This window comes from Xenopus laevis, chromosome 9_10L (assembly GCF_017654675.1).
Source record: "Xenopus laevis strain J_2021 chromosome 9_10L, Xenopus_laevis_v10.1, whole genome shotgun sequence".
Lineage (NCBI taxonomy): Eukaryota > Metazoa > Chordata > Amphibia > Anura > Pipidae > Xenopus > Xenopus laevis.
The window spans coordinates 121,531,844-121,552,161 of NC_054387.1; the positions used below are offsets into that span (position 1 = coordinate 121,531,844).

At 41.0% G+C, this 20,318-nt stretch overlaps 1 protein-coding gene across 1 annotated transcript in view; it reads left to right on the forward strand.

The window, feature by feature from the left end:
• Positions 1 to 20,318, forward strand: part of chtf18.L (chromosome transmission fidelity factor 18 L homeolog) — a 42,600-nt gene that overhangs the window by 3,476 nt on the left and 18,806 nt on the right. Inside the window, 11 exon segments of the mRNA NM_001091152.1 lie at positions 525 to 749; positions 1,146 to 1,287; positions 4,865 to 5,054; positions 5,662 to 5,754; positions 7,236 to 7,288; positions 8,345 to 8,498; positions 12,597 to 12,812; positions 13,972 to 14,069; positions 16,762 to 16,885; positions 17,685 to 17,827; positions 19,063 to 19,156. Of these exon segments, the coding sequence (NP_001084621.1) occupies positions 525 to 749; positions 1,146 to 1,287; positions 4,865 to 5,054; positions 5,662 to 5,754; positions 7,236 to 7,288; positions 8,345 to 8,498; positions 12,597 to 12,812; positions 13,972 to 14,069; positions 16,762 to 16,885; positions 17,685 to 17,827; positions 19,063 to 19,156 (1,532 nt within the window).

Here is a 20,318-nt window from a genome sequence, read left to right on the forward strand (position 1 = left end):
TGCCACGGGCATAGAGGAGGGGCAGACAATATTTGATTGACAGCTGAGATTTTTAAATGAGCTTACAACAGCTATGAATGCTTAAATAAAAAATAGAAATTGGATTTCATGTTTAATTTGAAAAGTACTTTATTATACAGATTTTTGTGTCTGGGGTGACAGGTCCACTTTAAAATGCTTAGCAAGGGAACGTCGTGGGGAAACTGGTCAAAAATATATATATTTTTTCTGTATGACCAATGTAAAATATTAATCCTATGGATAATAAAGGGAGCAGTCAGTGGGGTAGGCTTTTACTTAAGCAGGTGTAAGGTTAATAGAGCTCTGTGGTGTAATAACTAATATATTTTGTAAAACCCACGTGTTGCTCTATGTGAGTTTGTGCCTTGATAAGACATGTAGGTGTCTCTGCTGATAGGCCCCTAGAAGTCCCAAGGAGGTTGTGTGCACACTTATAAAGCAATGTACTGTGCAGATTTCTGCCCACCATATATAATATGATTCTTTTAATATTTTCCTTACAGATGATGTACCTTCCCGTCCTGGTCCCCAAAGGTCCCAGCTTCGCACCAAACTTTCCTTCGAGGAGGCAATTTCTGCCGGGGATACCGTAAGAAGCAAACCAACTGGCGAGAGCAACGGCGAAGCTCTCGCTTGTATCGATACCAGCAAGTCCAAGAAGAGAGATGCAAGCTGCATTGATTTTGAAGAGGATGAATTCTCGGACAGCATCTATGAACCTCCTATCAGTACGTTCTGAGATGATTCCTGCTACTTGTTTGACCTTGATTTTGTGTCACTGCGTTAATATTATACAGTTGTTTTTTTGCACCTCTCCCGTATATTATGATCCAACATTTGTGTTACTACAGATGCATCCTCACTATTGAGCTACTGAAACTTTTTTTTCTTTTGAATACAGCTTATGGAGTTAGTAACAGATGCACATATAGAGGTACATTTATCAAAGGTCAAATTTCGAATTCATGTGAGTTTTAAAAAACTCCCATGAACTTGAAATTCAAAGATTTCAATTCAAAATGAAATCTATTAAAAAAAATTGGATTTGTAAAACTTGGAACATTTTTTCCTCATATCCGTCATATGTCTCTTTCTTATTTAATGTATTTTTCCACTATTCCCAGCTCCCAAACACAAACGTGCAAGAATTGAAGCTGTTAAGAAACTAGACTTTGGAAGAGATGAATATGCAGGCAACAGTACTGCTCTCAGTGATGACATCACACCTCCACCCTCACCCAATCATTCTCCGAAGAAAAATGAAAGGTAACACTTCAATTCACAGTAGACAATTGTTAATCTGTATTTGCATAGCCCAGTATCTATACTGTATAGATTTACATAATTTCCCTGTGCAGACAATTTAAGGGGGGTCGGGGTTTATTGGCATAGCCCAGTATCTATACTGTCATAGATTTACATAATTTCCTTGTGCAGACAATTTAAGGTGAATGGGGGTTTATTGGCATAGCCCAGTATCTATACTGTCATAGATTTACATAATTTCCCTGTGCAGACAATTTAAGGGGGTCGGGGTTTATTGCATAGCCCAGTATCTATACTGTCATAGATTTACATCATTTCCCTGTGGATCCAATTTAAAGGGGATTATTGGCATAGCCCAGTATACCAGGGGTGTCCAACCTTTTGGCTTCTCTGGGCCACATTGGAAAAAAGAAAAATTGACTGGGGCCACACATGAAATACACACTTTTGATTTGTTAAGATTAAAGAAAATACACAGAAAAGAACTACAATACCAGTTGGATAACCAGATGGAGCTATACGTTGGGAATATGGGGACACCTGGATATTAAACAGACATTATATTATTATTACTAACTGGCAATGGGCAGAGTCCTCCCTACTCCATAGGTCACCACATTGTTACAACCTGGCATAGTACATACTCAAGTATAAGCCAACCCGAGTATAAGCCGAGGTACCTAATTTTACCTACGAAAACTGGGGAAAATTTATTGACTCTAGTATAAGCCTAGGTGTAAAATGACAGATCAACCTGTTCCATTGCATACCTATACTATACAGTATAAAGATCCAATATATAAATACCCCCAGAAGGCATAGTAGGATGGCACAGAAATTATTTCATATATAAATACCCAAAGAAGGCATAGCAGGATGGCACAGAGATTACTTCATGTATAAATACCCCCAGAACTTAAGGTAGCTGGTTGTGACAATGGGCCAGGCCAGAGGGACCACAGGTAGCAAACCAAAAAAACATTTTTTTAACTGACAGTGGGTCCCCAAAATGATGTGGGCACTGTAAGTGCCATTCAGCTTTAGAAATCAGCATTTTTTTACAGGGGGCCTTGCCTTCATACTAAGGCAGATGGATAGAAAGAGAGAGAGAAAGGCAAGTAGAGATTGATAGCAGAGAGAGAGAGAGAAAGATGATAGATAGACCAGGAGGAGGAGGTTAGAGAAAGTGTGCTTGAGGGTGCCTGGCTCAGCTGGCTGGGGCCTGGGGTGAAAGTGTGCGGAAGTGGAACAGCTGCAGAAGCCGGTCACTCACTGTGTGCGACAGACTCAGTGCGGTCGGGTAGCACTGCAAATCCGGATGGCTCTTGGGAGGTATTTGCAGGAACAAGCGAGCACGGTGCGTGGTGTGATATGCAAACGTTCCGCGATGCGTCGACTCCCTCTCTGCAGGACTGCGAGTGCCACCCACTGATAATCCAGGAATATACGGTAATCTCCCATTGCTCCCATGGAGTCAGGACCAGCGCGTGCTGTGATGACATCAAGTACCAACGCGATACTTGGCTCCTTCTGAGGCGGCACTTCCTCTATCCGCCTATTTGTACTGCTGGCCACTTCCACTTTACCGGGTGGAGGGGGGTGCGAGCTGATCGAGAGAGGGAGCCCAGACACAAAGCAGGTACAAGCAGACACAAGCAGGGGCCCCTTTTGCCCGCTTATTAAAGCGGCCCTGGGACGGGGCAGCTAGGGAAGATCCGGCCGGGAAAGGGGGAAGCGGCACTGCCCCCCCTCTGTGGAAGCTGACTCGAGTATAAGCTGAGGTAGACTTTTTCAGCAGATTTGGGTGCTGAAAAACTCGGCTTATACTAGAGTATATACGGTAAGCCTGTTCCTAACAAGATGACAGACTGAGGTGGTTAATGTGTCTGGACTTAAGCATAAAGTGTTATTTCACTCTTGTTTTCTCTGTATTTCCATACATTATTTCTTAATTTCTTTCCCTTCTCTTCCTTTTCTGTCTCCTTCAAGCTGGGCCACATTCATAACCATCCTGGCCGCAGGTTGGACTCCCCTGATCTATACTGTCATATATTTACATAATTTCCCTGTGCAGCCATTTAAGGGGGTGGGGGTTTATTAGCATAGCCCAGTATCTATACTGTCATATATTTACATAATTTCCCTGTGCAGCCATTTTAAGAGGGGTGGGGTTTATTGCATAGCCCAGTATCTATACTGCCATAGATTTACATAATTTCCCTGTGCAGCCATTTTAAGGGGGTGGGGGTTTATTGGCATAGCCCAGTATCTATACTGTCATAGATTTACATCATTTCCCTGTGCAGACAATTTAAGGGGGGTCGGGGTTTATTGGCATAGCCCAGTATCTATACTGTCATAGATTTACTTATTTTCCCTGTGCAGCCAATTTATGTGGGTTTATTTGCAATTGCTATCTAAATATTATATTGCTACTAAATATCCCTGGTGGGTATTGTAACAGGTGTCTTCCCACATATTCCATGGGTTTGGTTTTTCCTGGTGCATGTCTACTGTTATTGTAAAAACAATTTTCTCAGTGCACTGAGATCTGCATATCAAACATTACAAAGAATTTAAGGGAGGTGGCACAGCATCTGTGACCTCGAAGAATCATTAAAAGACTTTTGTACGTTTTTGTGCTTATTGTCCTTATATACAAAATAGAGTGTTTGTTTGTATTGGGCATATTTTTTTTCTAGTCTTGTACAGAGACTGTAATTAGATGAGGACTCAGGCTATATTTCTCCAGTTCAACCTAAGGACCAATTGTTTTCAAATGAGATCTACTGATAACAAGACAACGAGAGATAATTTGGCTGCTGCTGTCAAAAAAGTAGTGTTTAGTTAGGCCTAAAAGGAATTTGTAATTCTGTGTTTAGTAGTGTCAAAAATTCAATTGATAACATATTCATGAATGGGTTAAGTTCTTATCACGTTATAGTGATCACAATAATGATCAATTGATATATGAAATGTGCATCATTGAACAAAGATGTTTCTTTTCACTTCCTCATGTTCTGATTATTTGGGCTGTCCGATAAATAGCAAGTTGGCCATGCAGTATATTGCCTACACTATCCATCTGTTTGGTGCACAGTCCAATCGGTTCTGTATTATATAGAGGATAATATACTATAATTATAAGTCTCTTAGAAGCCACTGAGGGGCTCTGTGACCATATAAAGGCACAAGGCTGCAGGCTGAGTTATACAGGGAACTCCGAGTATCACTCATGTATTATAAGGGATAATGTACCCCCTACTGTAAATGATAAGGATATTAGAAGTCACTGAGGGGTTCTGTGACCATATAAAGGCACAAGGCTGCAGGCTGAGTTATACAGGAACTCTGAATATCACTCATGTATTATAAGGGATAATGTACCCCCTACTGTAAATAAGGATATTAGAAGTCACTGAGGGGTTCTGTGACCATATAAAGGCACAAGGCTGCAGGCTGAGTTATACAGGGAACTCTGAATATCACTCGTGTTATAAGGGATAATGTACCCCCTACTGTAAATTATTGAGTATATTGCATCACTTGTCCACTTTGTATCCACTTGTTTTGACAGGGATTCCAAGTTCCCAAGCTGTGAAGCCTTTGAGGTGAGTGACATGGCACCCCTGCAAGTAACACCCACGGAATCGGAGCAGAAGCGTGTGCTGAAGCGCCCCCCTGTGCTGGAAGATTATATCAACGTTACATCCACTGATGGTTCCAGGGTGTATATGGCATTAAAAGAGGATAATGATGGTGCTCAGGTAAGACAAATATGATAAATAAAGGTGGTGTAGCAGGAAAATTATAGCTGATCATATAATGCTCCCTGTTTAGAAGTGGACACCTAACCTATTGCCATTTGTCACGTCCCCTTGCAAGAGGTTACCTGTTTGGCCTTATTATGCAGGAGCCATACTTGAAGTCATTTTTCATTTTGCACTTTAATATTTGTTGCATTTACAGGAAGGAAGGAGTGCTCATAACTTATGCCTGTAACCTTGCTTATATATAAATAAAGCTCCATGTAAAACATTACCAAACACTCAAAACACTGTTCTGTAACCTTTTTATGAAATTTTGCTGGTGTTTAGGACAAACATGTCGTCTTCTTCTTTCGTCTTTCTTTTTTTCGTCTTTCTTCTTCTTTCTTTTGTCTTTCTTATTATAATTCTTGATCCTTCCCTGCAGCTGTTTAGCTCAACTTGTAGCAGTGGCACTTCTCTCAGTGGGCTGTACACAGTACAAGAGAACAGCTAATCAGAAAATGTTTTGTCTCGGTCTCTTAAAAGTTTTACTGCTGTTAAATGTCTTATGGATACTTTCCCAAGAAGAGCATTATTATACTCTTAAACATTTTTTATATTTCAGCAAAAGCAAGGGAACTTGAAGTGGAACAGTGGTCAGCAGTTGCATCTTCTGGGGGTTCCATTCTCCTACTTAAAGGAACAAGTTAACGACGAGGTAATGTCTGCCTTATATTTGTGCTCTTTTATTATGTACTTCAATAAATATGGTAGGGATACAGGTCTTTTCTTCCTTGGGCATCGCTGGAGGCTGATAGCATGATTTGGCTTTATAAAACTCTATGATGGTTGATTTTTATTTATTTTTACTTGGTTAGTCCTGCCATGTTGTAGATTCAGCAGATTCGTTGTTTACCAGTATATTAAACTCTCTCCAGATAAGTGACATGAAGCATCTGCCTGCCTTCTCTCTCAAAACATTTTCATTTCTTTTCATTTTTCATGTCTTTAAAGTCATTCTAGTGCTGTACTTTTCCTGCATACCCAACCCACTAGTAAATGACTATTGCACTTGTCTAAAGGTGGCCATACATGGAGAGATCTGCTCGTTGGCGATGTCGCCAAACGAGCGGATCTCCCTCCGATATGCCCAGCTTGAGGTGGGCAATATCGGGCTGATCCGATCGTGGGCCCTAGGGCCCACGATCGGATCCTAACGATGCATAACGGGCGGTCGGATCGCGGGGCCGCATCAACGAATAGATGCGGCCGCGATCCGACGGGATTTTTTGTCCCATCCGATCGAGATCTGGCTGACTTTCGGCCAGATCGAGATCGGTGAAGCTTGTTGGGGGGCCCCATATAAGGGCCAATAAACTGCCGACACAGTCTGTCGGCAGCTTTTATCAGCCCGTGTAGGGCCACCTTAAGTGTAGTTAGATAAACAGTTGGGTGGCAGACAATGATTTTTGTTTTCCCAGTGGTGCCTGACCATAAAGGTGAAATAAATAAATAGAATAAAAAAAACTTTCCATTTTAAATACACAGTGAAGCTGCTCTGTCAGGTATGTCCTTTCTTTGCCCGTCTGCCTTGTCTGGTTCCCATTTTTGCCATGCTTTTCTTTGGAAGTAACTGGCCACACATTAAGGAATGATAGCGAAATCGATATCGGAGTTGCATTGCACAGCATTCACAACCGCTTTAAATTTCCCTTGTCACCTTGCTGGATAGTTACACTGCACCACTGTGATTGGATTTTTGGAAGAGTTTATATTTCGAGGATTGCCCGTACTAGTCAGTTGAACTGAAGAAGCTGCTCAGATAAGCAGTGAAAGGTCTTCAATGATCAGTCCAGTTTCTCTAGATTTACTTCTACTTGATATACCATGGCCTGGATGAATGGAAACCGTCATAGATGTATATTGGTCCCTAAGCTCAGGTAGAAGATGGGAAGCCACAGGGGAGAGTCTTGGAATGCACAGATCTTCAGTTCTAAAGGGTTCTGGAAGCCCAAAACATAACACGCGCCATTTATAGCCTACTTCTTTGTTATATCTTCAGTTCTGCTAATTCTGATACTTATGTGTAAAAATAATGAACCTATATAAGTGACTTTTTGTTTTTATAAATACTCTATTTTGTGTCTTAACGCACTTTTAATTGCTCTAACTATTTTCTGTTACTTTATTCCAATGCAGCACCGACGGAAGGTGTTGGAAGAATCCCAGCGGCTTACAGAGATGCTTAACAGGTGGGTATAATTTGTACGCTGAAGTGTTCGACTCACGATGAGTGAATGTTGCTGCTCACTCAATATGCACATGATGGGAAATCAGACCTTCACATACTGAGCAAACCAAGACACTTACTTGCTATGGGTGTGACCCAGTTTGACCTTCCACACCTGGGGGCATATTTATCAAAGGTCGAGTGTTAAAGTGGCCATAGACGTAGAGAGCCGCTCGTTTGGCGATGTTGCCAAACGTGTGGATCTCACCGATATGCCCACATTGAGGTGGGTGATATCAGGCTGACCCTTTTTTAACCTGCCCGATTGAGATCTGGCCGACTTTCAGTCAGATATCGATCGGGGAAGCCCGTCGGATGGCCCCACACCCGGGCCAATAAGCTGCCGACTCGGTATAAACTTGAATTACCTCAAAACTCGAATGGTATCTTATTTAAGAAAAAAACTCTTCTTAAATTCCGACTCGAAAACTCGAATTGAATTGGAATGCTTGAAAAACTTGAATGTTTGGTAGGCTATTAACTTAATCAAATAGGTTAGCGGACCTCTGCCATTGACTTCTGTCATCTTGTGTTAGGGAGCTGTTATCTGGTTACCTTCCCATTGTTCTGTTGTTAGGCTGCTGGGGGGGGGAGTAGGGTGTTATCACTCAAATTTGCAGTACAGCAGTAAAGAGTGACTGAAGTTTATCAGAGCACACGTCACCTGACAGGGGGCTCCTGGGAAACGGACAATAAGTCTAGCCCCATGTCAGATTTCAAAATGAAATAGAAATAAAATCAGTGCAGAATTCTGCTGGAGCAGCACTATTAACTGATGTGTTTTGAAAAAAATGTTTTCCCATGACAGTATCCCTTTAAGCTCAAGTGGGGAAAACAAATTTTCTTTTATAGGTTCCCTTTAAGTAGTCTTAATTATACACTGTTAAATAAGCTGTGACCTTATACCAGTTGGTGGAGGTCATGGTAATATTCAAGGTAGCATTTATTCTCTGTACTGTAGTGGCAGCAATCGCCTGTAGTTTGTCACCAGGTCTGACTTATTCTCTGATGTCTACAGTCAAATTAATGAGGAGTTTGGAGAGAACGACAGTGAAATACTGGAAAATGACGATAATGCTGGGGAAGAGGATGACGAAGACGAGCCTTCATCTCACTCACTGTGGGTAGACCGCTTCACTCCCAGGCACTACACAGAATTGCTCAGTGATGATGTAAGATATCGTGACTGGTTTTCTATGTGTGTGTTGTCGTACATCCACATGTAATATGGTCAGAGGTTTGTTTACTGTCATAATTAGTGATGAGCGAATTTATTCGTCATCCATGAATTTGCAGCCAAATTGCGAATTTAGTCATTTGCAAATTTTTTTCACAAAACTCTGGCAAAAAATTTGCAGAGAAAAACGCCCATTGACTTTAATGCATTTGGTCAAAAAAGTCTATAAGCAAAAAACACCCACTGACTTTAATGCATTCGGACGAAAATGCCTCCATAAGAAAAAAAACCCATTGACTTTAATGCATTAGGATGAAAAAATCTCCATAAGAAAAAAAAAACCATTGACCTTAATGCATTAGGAATTTAGGACGAAAAAGTCGCCATAAGAAATAACGCCAATGCGAGGGGATTTAATAAAAGTCGGTAACGGAAAAAATATTCGCAATGCGAAAAGTTATGCCTATGTGAGAATAAATTTTGCTTTGCGCAAATGTAATATAGCTTGCGAACCCGGAAACTGTTTAGCGACCACTTCTGACAGTGGAAGACCATTTGCGGATTTCATAGTTTTGCGCCGTAAATGTAATAACTCCTTACTGAAAAAGTCGTTATGTTTGCTCCAAAAGATTACGACACCTTCAAGCACTTCTTAAGAGTGCGCAATTAAAATTCGCAATGCATAAACAGTTTAAGGAACAATATTACATTGCGAGATGTGGATTTTTATTCTTATTGGTGCGAATTCTTTTTCTCTTTGTGACTTTAATTACATCCCCCCATTGACTTTAATGCATTAGGACAGAACAAAAACCGCGTTAGAAAAAAACGCCCGTTGACTTTAACGCATTTGGACTAGGGATGCACTGAATGCACGGTTCGATTCAGGATTGGGCCTTTTTCAGCAGGATTCGGATTTGGCTGAACCCTTCTGCCCGGCCAAACCAAATCCTAATTTGCATATGCAAATTAGGGGCAGGGAGGTAAATCACGTGACTTTTTGTCACAAAACAAGGAATTCAAAAATGTTTTCCCCCTTCCCACCCCTAATTTGCATGTGCAAATTAGGATTTGGTTCGGTATTTGGCCGAATCTTTTGCGAAGGATTCGGGGGTTTGTCCTAATCCAAAATAGTGCATTCGGTGCATATAACCTATTGACTTTAATGCGTTTTGATTGTTGCATGTGTAAAAAAAAAAGTTGGGCCCGTTGACTTGCGTTTCGTGAATTTTTTGCCGTTTCGAGAATTATTTTGCAATTTTGCAAATTTTTCAGCGAAATGGGACAGATTTTGCTCATCATTAATCATAATGAATTCTTGAGGGTCTGAACAGAAAGAGAAGTAACATGCAAACAATATCTCTAGCCTCAACATCTGATGTATGGTTTCCCGAATCATTGAATCCAGGCAACAAAAATAATTCAGAAATTACAAAATATCTGTACAAAACATTATGCCACATTTTGGTTAGTTGGTTTGCTATTTATAGAGCAAAACAAGCCACTTTATACTATACGGTTATTAGGGCCCATTTATCAACACTGAGCAAATGTGAACGCGTGCAGTAACCCATGGCAACCAACCAGTTTTTGCTTTCATTGTTATACCACACTTAGTGGCTTGAGGCTGTGCAAAATGTCCATAGGCTGTATAAATGTTATTAAAGGGATACTTTTTTTCCAAAACACATTAGTTAATAGTGCTGCTCCAGTGCTGCACTGAAATCCAATTCTCAAAAGAGCAAACAGATTTTTTTATATTCAATTTTGAAATCTGACATGGGGCTAGACATATTTGTCAGTTTCCCAGCTGCCCCAGTCATGTGACTTGCGCCTGCACTTTAGGATGGAATTACTTTCTGGCAGGCTGTTATTTCTCCTACTTAAAGGGATACTGTCATGGAATAAAGTTTTTTTTTCAAAATGAATCCGTTAATAGTGCTGCTCCAGCAGAATTCTGCACTGAAATCCATTTCTGAAAAGAACAAACAGATTTTTTTTTTTATATTCAATTTTGCAATCTGACATGGGGCTAGACATATTGTCAATTTCCCAGCTACCCCCAGTCATGTGACTTGTGCTCTGATAAACTTCAATCACATATTAATCCTAATTGGAGGCAAAACCAGTCTATTGGCTTTGTTTAAAGGGGCTGTTCACCTTCCAAACACTTTTTTCATTTTAGTTGTTTTCGCCAGAAATAGACTTTTTTCAAATACTTTAAAATTTTATTTTTTTTTATAGTTTTTCCAAAATCTAAGTTTAAACTTGAATGTTCTTATCTCTGGTTTCAGTCTGGCAGCTCAGTAATTCAGGCACAGATGCTAAACAATTTGCTACATTTATTTGATGCATTTAGTTGATACATTTGTCAGCAGCATCTCTGGAGTATTAGCAACTATTGTTTCAGTTCTAACAGCTGCCTGTAATGGGATTCTGCTCAGCTGAGACACAGATAAGAAATGTATCCATTTAGACAGGGCTGGTCCTATCAAATGTGGGGCCCAATTGGGACCATGTTGGCGGGGCCCCTAGACAAAGTGTTGCTGGCTACTGACACACCAAGTATTTAGGAAAATAAGGGCATACAGGCACAAAATAGAAAGGAAAGGGGCAGACAAGGTAACATAATAGGGGCACACAGGGTAAGAGAGAGAGGGAGGAAATAGGAGAGTGGACTGGGCCAATTAGTTTGGGGCTGGGCCGATTCAGCTTGGGAGCAGGCTTGGTTGGATTGGGGGCAGGCAGGGCCTATCAAGGTTGGAGGAAAGCTGGGCCTATGAGAGTTGGGGGCAGGCTAGATCTATGGATTTGGGGATGGGCTGGACTCTCAAAGTTGGGGGCAGGCCAGGCAGCATCATGTGCTGAGGGAAATATTATCTGTGCTGCCCTGTGGTGCGGGGCCCCCCAGAGGTGCGGGGCCCAATTGGGCCCAATTGGTCCGGGGCCCAATTGGCCTAAGGCCGGCCCTGCATTTAGAAGTTTACAGGGTCGCGATCCCCCCAGAGCTGCTTTAGAAGGTGAAAAATGACACTTAACGCTTCAGTATTAGAAAAACTGTCACACAGAAGAAAATAATTGGATAACGTCTACCCGAAACCAACTGAACTGGAAAAAGTGTTTGAAGGTGAACAATCCCTTTAATGTTGACATGATTTTGTAGAAGGCTTAAAGGGTTTCTTTTTTTTTTTTTTTATTATGTAGTTTTTATTCCTATATTACACTGTTTTCACTCTAGTATGTAAAATATAATTCCTGACACAAGTGTATTTTCTTAGTTGTAATATTGGTGTGTAGGTGCATCTCCGGCCATTTTGCCTGGTCATGTGCTTTCAGAAAGAGCCAGCACTTTAGGATGGAACTGCTTTCTGGCAGGCTGTTGTTTCTCCTACTCAATGTATCTGAAGGAGTCGCAGTGGGACCTGGATTTTACTATTGAGTGCTGTTCTTAGATCTACCAGGGAGCTGTTATCTTCTGTTAGGGAGCTGTTATCTGGTTAACACTGCTGTTCAGCTGACGAGCTACTGGGGGGGGTAAGGGGGAGCCGTGATATAATTAAAGAGTGACTGAAGTTTATCAGAGCACAAGTCACATGACTGGGGGCACCTGGGAAACTGACCATAGGTCTAGCCCTATGTCAGATTTCAAAATTAAGTATTAAAAAACCTATTTGCTCTTTTAATAAAAAAAAAAGAGGTCTGCTGGAGCAACACTATCAACTGGTGCATTTTGAAAAAAAAAAACATGACCGTATCCCTTTTAAGGTATAAAAATCCAAATTACGAAAAGATCCGGAAGACCCCAGGTCCCGAGCATTCTGGATAACCTGTCCCATACCTTTACTGATTCCTATTTATTTTCATAGACTCTGTAGAAAACAGACATTCCTTCCTCCTCCCTTTTGTATCCTACAATACTAATCATTTAGCATTTTACAAGCATTCAGTTCAGTTCAGCAGTCCACGTGTTGGTGATTGCTATAGGTATTTTTTTTTTTTTTTTATCAACATCCTATGGAAAGTGACTGCAATTCCCAGCATGTGTTCCTTGTTCCTCATAGGCATCTCATCTTCTTGAATGTTGTCTTTGTAGTACACAAACCGCTGCCTCCTGAAATGGCTGAAGCTTTGGGACACTGTGGTATTTGGGAAAGAGAGGGTGGTGAGAAAACCCAAGGCAATTGTGGATCCACGAGCCAATCATTTTAAGAACCAGAAAGAGCAGCAGAGCAAGTTCAAGACCAAAGCTCAGATAACAGAGGAGATCCTGGAGGCTGAACTGGATCACCACAACAGACCCAAAAACAAGGTGGTTGTTAACTTCATTCATTTTAATTTAAAGGACCAGTAACATCAAAAAGTTTTTTTTTTAAAATCCGTTGGTGTATCATGAAAAAAAAAACAAGACAAATGAAACTTTAAAATTGCACAGCCTTTATTAAGAAATAACTTACCAAAGCGCCGCTTGCACTCCTCTTCAGAAAAGGCGTTGCGGCAACGATCCGTCGTGCGGTGCTCTATTTCTCCTCCCTGCCTTCCTTATAGGAGATAGCCAGGGAGGAGAAATCGAGCGCTGCACGATGGATCCTAAGCGGGAGGATTGCAAGCGGCGTTTCGGTAAGTTAATTTGTCTTGGTTTTTTTTTTTCATGATACGCTAACGAACTTCTTAAAAACAATTCAGATGTGTGTACCTCCGTATAAAACTGCTCATGGGAAAAGTAGCTGCTGTGCTACTTACCATTGATTAAAGGGGAATTATTGCGAAAATGAAAATATAATATTAACTTCAGCATACTGAAATCAGAAACTTTCTAAATACAGTCAATTAAATATTCTCTATAGTTTCTGATATAATCAAGTTTATCTTCACTATTCCTCTCTGTTTCTCCTCATTCTGTCTACTTCAGGAGTTGGGTGTCAGATCAATGATCCAATATATCTTATAGGAGGGCTCCTTTTGCCTAGAAGATGTATTAGAGCTCACTCTATTAAAATCACCAGACATCATGTCTCTCTACATGCAGGATTTGTGCAAAAGGCAGTTATTTTGTTAGATTTTGTTTGTACTGGAATCAGTTATTTGAGTGAGCTCTAATACATCTGCTAGGAAAGGAGCCCCCCCTATAAGATATATTGGATCTAACTGTCAATGAATATCTGACACCCAACTCCTGAATGAAGAGAGAATGAAGAGAAACAGATGCTGAGAGCAATACTGAAGATAAACTTGATTATTTAAGAAACAATGCAGAATTTTTAATTGATTGTATGTAGAAAGTTTCCTATTTCAGTATGAGGAAGCTTATATTAAATTCTCATTTTTGCAATAGTTCCCCTTTAATCATTTTAGCTTCACAAAATGTTATAGATTCAAGCCATATGACACAGAAATATACATAGACTGCATAGAGCTCATCATTTATTTGTAACTGCTTTAATCCAAGTGCTTTTATTATCCTATAACAGGTTTCACTTCTTTGTGGCCCACCGGGCCTTGGAAAGACCACACTGGCACATGTAATAGCAAGGCATGCTGGATACAATGTGGTGGAAATGAATGCCAGGTAAGATTGGTCATTTTTCATTTAAATCCCTGTCAGTGTGTATACAACAGAGTTACATAAAATGGGTTGTAGGGTGTATATTCCTTTTTAAACCCCCCCCCCATCCATCAATTCCATTGCTCCATTAAAGGAGAAGGAATGCTACAGAGGCATTTTATTGCCAATAGATTAGCCACAATAGTGCAAGCTATAAGACTATATTTATTCTGCGGAATGCTTTACCATACCTGAGTAAACAGCTCTAGAACCTCTCTTGTTTGTTTGGGATAACAGCTGCCATATTAGCTTGGTGTGACATCACTTCCTGCCGGAGTCTCTCCCTGCTCACTTATAGCTCAGATTACAGCAGAGAAGGGGGGAAGAGGAGCAAACTCAGCATGCTCACGCCCGGGGCAAGGAGGTTTAAGCTGAAAACAGGAAGTCTGATACAGAAGCCCATGAGTACACAATAGAAGGAAAGAAATGTGATGTTTCTTTTCACAGAGGACTCAGAGCAGCATTACTTTGAGGGTTTACTGGTGTATTTATATAGACCCTTCTGATAGGTCTTACTTAGTTTTTGGCCATTCCTTCTCTTTTAAAGGGGTTGTTCACCTTTGAGTTAACTTTTAAGAGACCCCCCAAATGGATAAATAGCAGACAAAATTTCCATGGGCAAAATGAAGTAACAAAGAACTGAGCAAAATACAATAAAATCACTAAAATCCAATAAAACCACAATCAATGATTTTTTTTTTTCTCGCTTACTGTAATCGGCAGTCAGAATCACAGTTTGGATATTTTAGCATGGCCAAATAGGTTTTACGGACAGAAGTAATAAACAACACCTAAACAAAGCTGACAATGAAATAAAATCGCTAAACGTGCAATAAAATGCACCAAAAGCACTGAAATTGCAATATAATGACCAAAATAACATACAAAAGGTATTGCGCAGTGCAATTAGCAAATACGCTCTTCGCAATGGCAATAAGTTTTTTCAGGCAAAAAAACAGACGATGCAATAAAAAGACACAATATGGTATAAGTGTGTGTGTGTATGTGTACACTTGGCAAATTGCGTGCTCTGTGCCTGTGCAAGCGTGTGAGTTCTGTGAATGTGTGTGACCCCCTGATCCACTAAACTAGGGAAAAGAGGCAGGAGCGCTCCAACCCCCCCGCCGCCGTATGTTTAATCCAATATACTGGAAGCCTTTTCTTTTTAGCGGTTACTTTTACGTTCTCAGAAACTTGCTCACCGCTATTCTAAAATGGTTCGGGTGCACTTGCCCTGAACCCTCCGCTTTTAACTTTCCAATGCAGTAAATTGTGGGTCACTCACCGCTCCTGTTCGGTGGCCCGGGTGCTGCGCCCTGAACCCTCAGCATGGGGGAGACATCAAAACTTGAAAATCGGCAGTTTGGCACGCATAGGCATGCCTATGATTACGCGTGGTAACACACGAAACGCGTTAGGACGATAAATGTTTGTGTAACAAAGTAAAGTGATCAGGGCCGGAACTAGGGGTAGGCAGAAGAGGCAGCTGCCTAGGGCACACCGATTAGGGGGCGCTGGGCAGCTACCTCTTCTGCCTACCCCTAGACTGGACTCACCTGGAACTTCGCGTATGCAATACGCCCCAAACGTTCCTGCGCATGCGCACCCGCGCCGTTCCTGCGCATGCGCACCCGCACCAGCGTGTGTGACGGAGGAAGAGAGGGGGCGAGCTGACAGCTGGGCTGCCTTGGGCGCCCGGCTTGCCTGGCCCGCCTCTGAAAGTGATATTTTGCCGATGTCTGGAGTCCTGTCGAGTGTGTGCCAAACTGCCGATTTTCAAGTTTTGACCCCCTGATTCCCCTAAATGTTATTTGTGTGTAAGCGTGAATGTAAGTGTGTATTGGTAAAATAAGTGTGTGTGGGGCATTAACCTGTGGTGGCATGCTCACAGTCATCCAGGAGGCCTAGAGGAAGAGATGGCACAGACTTCTTCATTTATCCTGTAAGTAGGCGGAGCTTGGCACATCAGGAAGTGCGGGCAGCAGCAGAAAACGTATATTGCACTTTATAAGCCACTCCTCCATTCCAAAACCCTTTAATGCTGCATAACGTCGAATCTACGATCTGTGGCATTTCAAATGACTTGTGGCATTTAAAAGGTTAAAACAAAGTGCATGATTGGTTGTAAACGAATTATTGTTTGAAGCAAATTCATTGACAACATTTTTCTCATGGGACACAGATTCAGAAACACTGCATGGTGCTCCGAAGTGACATAAATACAGGTATGGGACCTGTTATCAATGCTCGGGACCTGGGTTTCTCTGGATTACAGATCTTTTTGTAATTTGGATCTTCATACCTTCGTTCTACTGGAAAAGCATGTAAACAATAAATAAACCAATAAGCTCCCAATGAGGATTAATTATATCTTAGTTTGCCGAGCATTCTGGATAACAGGTCCCATACCTGTACAGCACTGGCCTTATGCTAAAAATGCTAATCCACTTTCATGCTGTGTTCTTCTGCTGGCACTTTTTTTGCAAGCTTTGCTCTGTTTGAGGTCAGTTTGCTGGTGTTTGGGGACCACCTTGGAGTCGAAGCTCATGGTTGGGATGTTGGAACTGAATATCAGAATGAGAAGATTCTTATTTTCAAGTTGATTAAACCAAATAATATTGTGTGTGTTCAATATTTATTATGTCTTTCACTGCAGTGATGATCGGAGCCCTGAGGCCTTCAGAACCCGTATAGAGGCGGCAACTCAGATGAAATCTGTTTTGGGTGTAGACGAGAGACCCAACTGCCTCATTATCGATGAAATTGATGGTGCTCCAACCGTAAGTTTTAATTGTTTTTTAAGCATTTGAATGCAAGCCTTATTAATATGCAAATGATACTGTATGTAAAATACCTTGGCAATGCAGATGAATATTAGGACTGCTGTTTTGATTTTTTAGCTGGTTGCCCAATACTAGCTGTGAAGTATAGGAAAACCACATCAGCTCCTATTAATATTCCCGTGAAACTGCCAGGGATACTGTCATGGGAAAAGTTTTTGTTTTTTTTAAAAAATCCAACAGATTTTATTATATTCAATTTTTAAATCTGTCATGGGGCTAGACATATTGTCAGTTTCCCAGCTGCCCCCAGACATGTGACTTGTGCTCTGATGAACCTCAGTCACTCTTTACTGCTGTACTGCAAGTTATAGTAATCTCATTCCCCCCCCCCCAGCAGCCTAACAACAGAACAATGGAAGGAGCCAGATAGCAGCTTCCTAACACAAGATAAATGCTACCTGGTAGATCTAAGAACAGCACTCAATAGTAAAATCCAGGTCCCACTGAGACACATTCAGTTACATTGAGTAGGAGAAACAACAGCCTGTCAGAAAGCAGTCCCATCCTAAAGTGCTGGCTCTTTCTGAAAGCACATGACCAAGCAAAATGACCTGAGATGCACCTACACACCAATATTACAACTAAAAAGAATACACTTGTTGGTTCTGGAATTAAATTTTATATCGTAGAGTGAATTATTTGCAGTGTAATTTAGAAATAAAAACGACATAATAAAAATCATGGCAGAATCCCTGTAACGGGGTGGTTTGCCTTCTAAATACACCTGTCTTCCCAGGTCTCCATCAACATGCTGCTGAGTTTAGTCAACCGAAAAGACGCCAAGGAAGCCGAGGGGGGCACAGAGGCAACAACAGGAAAGAAGAAAAAGAAAGAAGGGGGTTTGCTGCTCAGGCCAATCATCTGCATCTGCAATGATCAGTTAGTATTCCTGTCAGATTCTTTTAGCTTTACATCCATGGTTCTGTTCTCTGAGAGAAAAAGCTTTTACCAGATTGTTGTAAATAGCAACTTGCTCTGTTTTCTTTCCTTTGCCTAGGAAAATTACAGTATAACCCCCATTTTATGTTTTTTAGGGGACCGGAAAAAAATGTAAAATCAGGGAAATATGTTAAAGTAACTTTTCCTTCAAGTACTGTGCTTGAATGGCTGCCACCATGGCTACACAGCAGCTTGTTTATATAAACTATAGTAGTACTTATCTGTTATCTACTGTGTATCCTGTGCTTGAATGGCTGCCCTCATGGGTACACAGCATCTTGTTTATATAAACTATAGTAGTACTTATCTGTTATCTACTGTGTATCCTGTGCTTGAATGGCTGCCCCCATGGCTACACAGCAGCTTGTTTATATAAACTATAGTAGTACTTATCTGTTATCTACTGTGTATCCTGTGCTTGAATGGCTGCCCCCATGGCTACACAGCAGCTTGTTTATATAAACTATAGTAGTACTTATCTGTTATCTACTGTGTATCCTGTGCTTGAATGGCTGCCCCCATGGATGCACAGCAGCCTGTTTTTATAAACTATAGTAGTACTTATCTGTTATCTACTGCGTATCCTGTGCTTGAATGTCTGCCCCCATGGCTACACAGCAGCTTGTTTATATAAACTATAGTAGTAGTTATCTGTTATCTACTGCGTATCCTGTGCTTGAATGTCTGCCCCCATGGCTACACAGCAGCTTTTTTATATAAACTATAGTAGTGCTTATCTGTTATCTACTGCGTATCCTGTGCTTGAATGGCTGCCCCCATGGCTACACAGCAGCTTGTTTATATAAACTAAAGTAGTGTTCTGGAAGCAAACACATCAGTTTTACCATTGCAGGTCATTACATTATATTTTCTTTAATCTTAAACACTTACATTTTTTGGTGTTCCTTTAACTTTTAGCTGCTTCCCTATTCCCTTACCGACGTGGGGACTGCCATGTTTGGCCACATCACATACTGTCCGGTGCTCCTAGGAGCAGATCGCTGACCACAGCGATGGGCACAAAAAAAAATCATGCATCTGCAAGTCAAAGAAATTATTCCTCAATAAACTGGCTGCTGTATGGCACAAGAAGCAGGCAGGAAAGAGAAATGTCTAAGTGTTGCTATAACAGTGTTGCTAACACTGACAGCCATTTTTTATGTTTTCTTGCACAGATATGTACCTTCCTTACGGCAGCTGAGACAACAAGCTTTCATGCTGAATTTCCCTCAGACTATGCCCTCCAGACTGGTGCAAAGGCTGTATGAGGTCAGTGATGGGAATGGGGTACCATTCTATTGGCGAGTAAATCAAAAACAGAAGAACTTCAGCAGGATAACTGCAAAACATTTATTCCAGGTTGTGGTTACACAACATGTTTCTGGTCAAAACCCTTTATCAAGTGTACAAAGACCATTACCATGTGATCCTAAATTATACCAGTAGAGACCTTGAGCCCAATTAGCCCAAAACATTCTGGTTAAAGATTTAGCTTAAACCTCATTAAATCCAGAGCAGTTCTGCGTGGCTATTCAAGGTGAATCATAACAATAAAAGACATATCAATAAGTGATGTTTTAAATATTTTAACACAATGTTGCAAAGTGTCGAACACTCCAATAGGCCAAAAACCGGTTATGGCAGAAAAAAATTCCATCTTAAATAGTCCAAATCTATTTGGTTATCTGGAAAATCCAAGGGAAAGTTGTCCCAAAGACAAAATTCAAATAACTCCACTTAGGACAGGCCACTGCATGAACCTGATCTTCCTGATGGGAAACTGCCCATAGGCCTATCCCAGGTCGAGACTTCCGTCACAGAAATGTAGTATATACCTCAACATGGCACAAAAAGCATATATACATCTTTAAGGTGGAGTTGCAAGCACAGAGCAACTACATGGAAGTCGAACACAACACTTTATTCGTGTTTGTTTAATCGTATTGTACAGACCACCTACAATCTTTTTTTGGACTCCATTTTATTGGCTGCAAGCCTATTTTTTTCTAGCCCTTATGCTCTTTTAGCCTTTTTATTACTTTAAAGGAGAATTCAACCCATAGTAAAAAAAAAAAACCCTCCCCCTACCCTGGGTAGAGCCCCCTTCCTCCCCCCCCCACAGCCTACCTGCCCCCTCGGGCAAATGCCCGCTCTAGACAGATAAGTTCTCTTCTGCTACAGATGGGTCAAGTTAAAGACAGACTTGGACTTGACCATCTTAATTAATTTGTGCTGGATCATATTATTCGACTTCTATTGATGTCAGTGGCTGTACATGCTACAGCCCAGATCAGATTTACACCACAGATATTTAGGCACACCAAAGCCTACAGTTTTAATGAGCCTTTAATTCACAATCGCATTCTTTGTTCTTTTTACTTCACAGTCGCAACTGTAGTCTCTTGTCATTTGACAGTTATTCTTCTTTAAA